Source organism: Abrus precatorius, unplaced genomic scaffold (genome assembly GCF_003935025.1).
Source record: "Abrus precatorius isolate BTA unplaced genomic scaffold, Abrus_2018 Scaffold9, whole genome shotgun sequence".
Taxonomy (NCBI): Eukaryota; Viridiplantae; Streptophyta; class Magnoliopsida; order Fabales; family Fabaceae; genus Abrus; species Abrus precatorius.
The window spans coordinates 20,292,898-20,301,369 of NW_020874439.1; the positions used below are offsets into that span (position 1 = coordinate 20,292,898).

General features: G+C 33.9%; 1 protein-coding gene across 1 annotated transcript; it reads left to right on the top strand.

Annotated features, from left to right (window-relative positions):
* Window positions 1-1,607: 1,607 nt before the first annotated feature.
* LOC113851355 (senescence associated gene 20-like) lies at window positions 1,608-5,508 on the top strand. Its single transcript, XM_027481819.1, has one exon. The coding sequence runs from the start codon at window positions 3,174-3,176 to the stop codon at window positions 3,615-3,617; it is 444 nt and encodes a 147-aa protein (XP_027337620.1). The 5' UTR covers window positions 1,608-3,173; the 3' UTR covers window positions 3,618-5,508.
* Window positions 5,509-8,472: the final 2,964 nt, after the last annotated feature.

Below are 8,472 nucleotides of genomic sequence, written 5' to 3' on the forward strand. Positions count from 1 at the left end.
TAAAGTGTGTTTAGTAGGAAAAATGTTCATTATTTTGTTTTTCATTAAAAATTATAAAATACTCTGTTCACTTTTTCGATATAGAATTTTGAAACAACGTAAAAAAAATATTTTTATGATTATATAAAAATAAAATAAAAACACTTTCTCACTTGAACTTTCCTAGATCATCATGTCTAAAGATTACCTATCACGTTAAACAAATAAAGTACTTGTTATAGTATCAGCCAAAATGCATTTAATTTCTGGCCAGTTTTTCTTAAAAAAAGAAGAAGTAGAAATCGAGTTTTATATCTTTCTATTTCCCCTTTAGTTTTTTTCCTTGTACGACACCTTGGATCTGAGCTAGCTGATTGATTAAAATTGATTAAATTAAACAGCACTTATATAGAAATATTTATGTGTAAACTATATAATCATATACATTGGATGCAATGCATCAAATATCAATGTTCACCTACCTTTGCTCTTTCCCAGCACATCACGAACACGACAAAATTCAGAAATGAGTATTGGGACCAGCTGAAAAATCTGGAATTTGGCCAAACATTTATAGTAAAGAAGCACCACCGATTACAGTTACAATGACAAGTACCTCATTTGATTTCCAAGTCAAATTAAGAGCCATGGCTTTTGCCAAAGTTGTTTCTAGGGCACACCATGGATGCATATATATATAGAATATGTGTAAAGAATGTTAAGTGATTTTTTATACATGAAACAATTAATATATTGGTCCTTTAATTTTTTTTATATGATTCTTTAATTTTTTTAACTTTATTTTTTATTTGGATTTATTTTTTTTATTTCATGTCAGTCTTATAATTTTATTTTCTTGCTTCAGCTTGAACTTATAATATTTCTTTTAGTTTGATCTTCTAATTGCATTTTAGATAATAGAACCAACATGAAAAAAAAAGTTAGAGGGATAAACTAAAATAGAAAATAAAGGTAGAAGATAAAAATGAAACATAAACAAAATTAGTAAGAGACTAAACTGAAATAATAAAAAAATGCTAGAGAAATAAAATTATATTTTTTTTCCTAAATATGATAGTATATTAATGGGTTGCAAATTAAGCAAATATAAATTAGTTTATTGATTTAGTTGTCTTCAATTACAATAAACAACTTTGTATAATTTGGTTCAAATTCAAGAGTTAAATTTGAGTTTACTTACAAATGTTCAATAGAAGTGAGTGATTTTGTGTTGAGACAACTAGAAAACTAATACTATGTAAGAAATTTTAAAACATTTTCTTAAAAAAATATTTAAACCCCTCTTAATACTCTTAAAAAGAGTACAAAATATGTAAGAAAGTAGATACAAACTTAAAATGCTTCCGAATTTAACAACAATACATAACTTTAATCTTTTTCTTCTTTTACAGATATAAATAATGTAAAATTTATTTTAAAATATTTTATTTCAACTAATTCCAAACACTTAAAGACATGGTCTAAGGCAATGATCTCCTACTTATAAATTTCGTTAGTAAATTAAAGGTAAATGGTTACAGTTTTTTTTTTTTTTGTCATATTTTGTTTTGTCTAAGCACAATTTCAATGTAAAAAATTTTATTTTATTTTATTTTATTTGGGATAGTCAGTCCAAAAGTCGATGTATAAATTTGGTACAAATTATTAGTATCAAGAACAGACATGGATTTGGATCAAGAATGGACAGAAATACGAATTATAGGCGAAAGAAAAGATACAATATTTTACCAATCATTATTAACTCTTGTTTTTCTTGCTCGATACTGGAATTTAGTGGTTGAATACACTGATTCTTCCCTATATTCGTTGAGTACTAGAGCTGCATGTATGATGTCCAAAGGTAAATTATTTTCTGTTTTATTGTCTGATCCAGTATTGTGTTTGTCATAAACTATTAAAATGATTAATTGGGTGCATAATATACATTAAGAGAGTGATTAGAAAAAAATATGAAGTGCTCATAAAAAAAATTTACTTTATTCGTCTAATTAAGTTATTTACTCAATTACATCCTAAATTTCACTTAAGTTGATTATGAGAAATTTGAATACCATGCATAGTCTTTTGAATATATGTACTCATTGTAGTAATAAAGATGTATTACACACATTAATTTGCTAATACTAATGTCAATGTTCAAACTATTGTTAACCCAGTGATCTATAAGGTGAGGTATGGCACCTCACAAATGATGTAGTTTCAATTTTGGTAATTTTTTTTAACTTACAAACTTATATTATTATGTAATTTTAAAGTATTACACCACTTTTTTATATAGATATGAAAATGTTTAATCATTGTATTAATATATGAATTATTGAATATTACAAATTTTATATGTTGACATCTTTATTCATGCCTATAATACCATGATCTAACGTAACTAAGGCAAATTGATTTGTCGTTTATTTAACCCACGGACACTTTGGGAAGCAAAGGTTGCAGTGGTAGACAAAATCATGGAAGATCCTTCAAATAACATTCCAAAAGGGTCAATTTAACTTAGCACTTTTAGATTATACCTAAAACATTTAACGAATATTGTTAAGGTTTTCAATAGGACAAGCCGTTACCTAGGGTAGATTAGTCACAGAAGAAATGCACCCTTCATGGTTTTGGCTCAAAGACACGCGTATATCTACAAATCCACTTCGGTATCTCCGCGATAAAGGGTTCGAGTTTAATGGCTTATGATTGTCGTTAAATGTAGTTTTCTATTGTGACAGATTTTGACACTTCACACGTGCAGCATTAACTGCAAGTTCTAGGAGCTAATCGGCATCGTCCAATCCTCCATTTCATAAAGTAATCAATCTCCACCGTCTATGTCTATTATTTTCAAATTAAACAATGTATTTCAAATTATTTTCAAACAACTGACAAGTCTAAAAAATATATCCCCTTAAAATTTGTACACAACATTTTGAAAAAAATATGAGTCACAGATCATACATTAAAATCATAAAAATGTGTCCCAGTGTGGAATATTGATTGTTAGAAAGCAAACAATTCTGTATATGGCCCTTTGACCACAATTTGCCGTTTATACCCCTAGCTAGGCCTATAAATATGCGGCTCTTCATGCCAGATTGCCATGCACAAAACAGAGTAAACCCACCTTCTAATTAAATAAGAATAGGAAGCACATAGCTAGCTCCATTGAAATTTGAAGAATGGAGGAAATGAAAAACAAGGCAACGGTGGAAGCACTCTACAAGGCACTGTTGGGACAGGGCCAAATGGAAATGGTGACAAACATGTTAGCAAGTGACCTTGAGTGGTGGTTCCATGGCCCCCCACAGTGCCACCACATGATGAGGGTGCTCACCGGAGAAATTGAACACAACAAGGGGTTCCGATTCGAGCCGAGGAGCGTCACCGCCATCGGAGAGTGTGTGATCACCGAGGGATGGGAAGGCCAGGCTTATTGGGTCCATGTTTGGACAGTGAAAAATGGTCTCATCACACAATTTAGAGAGTACTTCAACACATGGCTTGTGGTGAGAGATTTGAGGCCACCAGGGTGGCAAAGCAAACATGACAACATCACATTGTGGCAAAGCCAGCCTCGTGATCTCTATAGCCGCTCACTTCCTGGATTGGTATTAGCAATTTAGTTCTAAGAAAAATACTAGTAACGCACTCTCCAGTCAAATTTACTAAATCACATCGATCTTACGTTTTATTTAATGAATGTTATTATTATTTATTGAAACTTTCATGAACAATCTTAATGGGGTAAAAGTTTTCTGCAATATAACAAGGGACATAATTGAATCGATATCATGATATGTTGGGGTATCAATGCAATGCGGAAGACTTGATTAAATTTAATTGAAAATAAAGAGAAGGAAGAGAATAATGGAGACAAGATTTTAACATGAGAAAAACTCCAACTCGAAAAAAAAAATCTACAGACAACGACGAACAAAGTTATTCCACTATGTAAAAAGGAAAGTACAAGAAGTCCTCTAAAATTATGAGGACAGAGTAATAAATCACTCTATATTTCTCTCAATAAATACTCTCTCAAGTTGAATAAGAGCTACAAAAATAATACTCTCAATTTCTCTCCGATCCGTAAATTGATATACAAAAGATCATAATTTTGGTGTGTCTGTCATTCATTCCTACACTGGGTATTTATAGGCAAAATTTTGTAAAGTTTTTCAACAATTACTGTAGCAATTCGGTGCCTACCAAATGAAAAAATCAGTGCTTACAAAGATTAAAAAAAACAAAGTCGGTGCCTGCAAACGTTGACAAACTGAGCCACCTACTAACAATCTCCACCTTGGATCAGTTTTGATAAATTGCTCGACGTCGTTTAAACCCCGAAGGGCATTCAAGTGCTGTAGAGACCAACCAAGTCCAAGCAATGCTGGAACTTGGCCTTTGGAAGAGGCTTAGTAAGCATATAAGCTGGATTCTCAGATGTATGAATCTTCTGAACCACGACTTCACCCTTAGCAACAATTTCTCGGATAAAATGATGTCTCACATCAATATGTTTTGTCCTGTCATGGTAGCGGTTATGCTTGGTCAAGTAAATAGCACTCTGACTATCACAAAACACAGTAAGAACATCCTGTGTAAGACCAAGTTCATTAATCAAACCTTTAAGCCAAAGAGCCTCTTTCACACCCTCTGTTGCTGCAACATATTCAGCTTCAGTCATAGATAATGATGGAAGAGACTGAAGCTGAGCTTTCCAACTAATAGCACAGTTACAGAGAGTAAATATGTAACTAGAAAGAGATCTTCTTTTGTCAAGATCACCACCATTATCCGAATCAACAAAACCTGTAACTTCAGTTGTTGCATGATTTCTATCAAATACCAAGCCAATATCAGAAGTACCTTTGAGATACCAAAAAATCCATTTTACAACACTCCAATGATCCTTTCTAGGATTATGCATATACCGACTCACCATACTAACGGCATATGCTAAATCAGGTCTAGTGCATACCATAGCATACATAAGACTGCCAACAGCACTAGCATAAGGAACGCGTGACATACGCTCCATGTCTTCCTCTGTCTCAAGACAAATGTCAGATGATAACTTGAAATGTGTAGCAAGTGGAGTAGAAACAGATTTGCAATTAGACATATTAAACCTGTCAAGCACTTTCTCAACGTATTTTTGTTGAGATAGGAACAATTTACCAGCTTGACGATCCTTGCAAATCTCCATACCAAGAATCTTCTTAGCTGCACCCAATTCTTTCATCTCAAACTCATTATTGAGTTGAGTTTTCAATTTCTTGATCAGAGATTTGTCACGTGATGCAATCAACATATCATCAACATATAGTAACAAGTATATGTAAGATTCATCAGGAAGTTTTTGAAAATAAATACAGTCGTCATGTTGACTTCTGCAATAACCTTGCCCAATCATAAAGGAATCAAACCTTTTGTACCATTGTCTTGGAGCTTGTTTGAGTCCATATAAAGATTTCTTCAATCAGTAGACAAGATGCTCTTTACCAGGAACAATAAATCCCTCAGGTTGCTCCATATAAATTTTCTCTTCTAGCTCTCCATGTAGAAAAGCTGTCTTAACATCAAGTTGCTCCAATTCCAAGTCAAATAAAGCAACAAAAGCAAGCAAAACACGTATCGAGGTATGACAAACAATAGGTGAGAAAATCTCATTAAAGTCAATACCTTCCTTTTGGCTGAAGCCTTTAACAACCAATCGTGCCTTGCATCTAGGATCTTCAACCTCGGGAATGCCGTCTTTCTTCTTATAGACCCATTTGCATTTCAAAGGTCGTTTGCCTTTGGGAAGCTCTGTTAAACTCCAAGTACCATTCTTATGAAGACTTTCAATTTCTTCATTCATAACCACTAGCCATTTTGAAGAATCGGCACAAGAAACAACCTTAATATAACTGGTTGGTTCAATGTCATCATTTATTTCTTGTGCAACAGATAATACATATGCAATTAAATTATCATCACAAGCATAATTTGCATATCTAGCTGGCTTAGTAATCGTCCCTCTTGGTCTGTTTTGGGCAATGGAATACTTCTCTTCCTGCGGCTGAATTGGAGAAATGGTAATCTCATCAACATCATCATCACCACAAATATCAGTACTAGACTCATTGTTAGAAGAAGATGGAACATCAACATTAGGAGTTGTAGATTTCAACTCCAACTCCACCTTCTCGCTAGTACCCTGCAGATTATTAGTATTAGTAGAAGAAATCATAGAAGATTATTTTCCAGAAGATAATAAAGCATCCTCGTTAAAAGTCACATCTCTACTGAGAATTAATTTTTGTGACTTAGGATTCCATAAATGATATCCTTTAGATTCAGATACATAACCAAGAAATATGCACTTAATAGCTCTTGGAGCTAATTTGCCATCATTGACATGTGCATAAGCAGGACATCCAAAGATTCTCAAATTGGAATAATCAACAGGATTACCTGACCAAATTTCTTCTGGAATTTTGAAATTAAGTGACGAGTGTGGAGAACGATTAACCAAGTAACAAGCAGTTGATACTGCTTCAGCCCAAAATTCATGTCGATGCCATAACCTAGCATTTGAGAGCATACAACGAGCTCTCTCAAGTAGAGTCCTGTTCATTCGTTCTGCAACACCATTTTGCTGGGGTGTTCTTGGAATGGTTTTATGTCTAGCAATTCTATGATTTGCGCAGAACTCGATAAAGTCACCGTCACAGAACTCCAATCCATTATCCGCTCTGAGCTTCTTGACTTTTCTCCCTGTCTAGGTTTTAACAAGAGTTTTCCACTTTTTAAAAGTGGAGAATGTCTCATTTTTATACCTGAGAAAATAAACCCAAACTTTGCGGGAAAAATCATCAATAATAGTCATCATATAACGGCGTCCTCCATAAGAGGGAACTTTAGAAGGCCCCTAGAGGTGAGAATGAATATAATCAAGAATACCCTTTGTATGGTGAGTTGCAGTAAAGAAACTTACTTTTTTCTGTTTTCCAAAGACACAATGTTCATAAAACTCCAACTTACCGATACCTTGATTACCAAGAAGACCTTGCTTGCTCAAAAGATGTATGCCTTTTTCACTCATATGGGCTAGACGCATGTGCCATAATTTGGTGACCTCATTATCAAGCATAGAAGAAGATACAGCTGCTGAACCTGTCACAACAGAACCTTGCAAGAAATATAAAGTACCAACTCGGTTACCTTTCAACAAAATAAGAGCACCTTTTGATACCTTTAGGACTCCACCTTCAGATGAATACTTGCACCCAAGAGATTCCAGGGTGCCAAGAGAGATGAGATTCTGCTTTAATTCAGGAATAAAGAGAACATTAGTCAGAGTCCTGACAACACCATCATGAGCCTTGATCTGAATAGTACCTATTCCTTCAACTTTGCATTGGGTATCATTAGCCATCAAGACAATACCACCATTAACTGGTTCAAAAGTGGTAAATAGATCCCTATAAGCACACATGTGCTATGTGTATGTAGAGTTAAGAAGCCACTTATTTTTGCTTCTCTTGTCAGAAGAGACAACAGATGCCATAACATCTCCATCAGAATCAGTCTCAATATTAGCAGCTTCAACAGCTTGTTTATCTTTTTCTTTCTTTTGTTTATTTTCTTCTTTTTTCTTTAAGATAAAACAATCAGAAATGTCATGCCCATATTTTTTGCAATAACGATAGGTAGTGTTGGATTTTTGTCCCCTAGATTTGGATCTACTTTTTTTGTGACTACTACTCTCTTTGACTTGAGTTCTACCTCTAACACTTAGACCCTCACCCTTGTCCTCAGAATGAATTTCAAGATCAAATTTTTCTTTGGACAATAAATTAGATTTAACATCTTCAAAGGATAAGGTATCATTATTACCATACAACATAATTTCTTTGAAGTGTTTGTAGGTAGAAGGTAAAGAGACAATCAACAAAACAACTTTATCTTCATCATCGATTTTAATATCGATATTTTGCAGATCCATAATAATATAATTAAATTCATCAAGATGAGATTGAATGGGAGTACCTTCTATCATACGGAACGTATATAATCGCTCCTTGAGACGAAGCTTGTTAGCGAGGCTTTTAGTCATATACAAAGTTTCCAATCTTAACCACAATTCCGCAGCGGTGGTTACGTCTGCCACTTCACGTAGAACCTCCTTGGACAAGCAAAGTTGGATTGCTGAAAGCGCCTTTTCATCCAACTCATCCCATTGCTCATCGGTCATGGAAGCCGATTTTTTTAACTTTCCATCTAAAGCTTTCTTTAATCCGTTCTAAGTGAGAACGACTCTCATTTGGACTTTCCAAATAGAAAAGCTAATCTTGCCATCAAACTTCTCAATGTCAAATTTTGTAACGGTAGACATTTCCAATTAAATAACTGCTCTGATACCACTTGTTGGGGTATCAATGCAATACGGAAGACTAGATCGAATTTAATTGAAAATAAAGAGAAGGAAGAGAA

Bases quoted from the DNA above. Each gene is read 5' to 3' on its own strand.
- LOC113851355 (XM_027481819.1), top strand. From the start codon at position 3,174: ATGGAGGAAATGAAAAACAAGGCAACGGTGGAAGCACTCTACAAGGCA.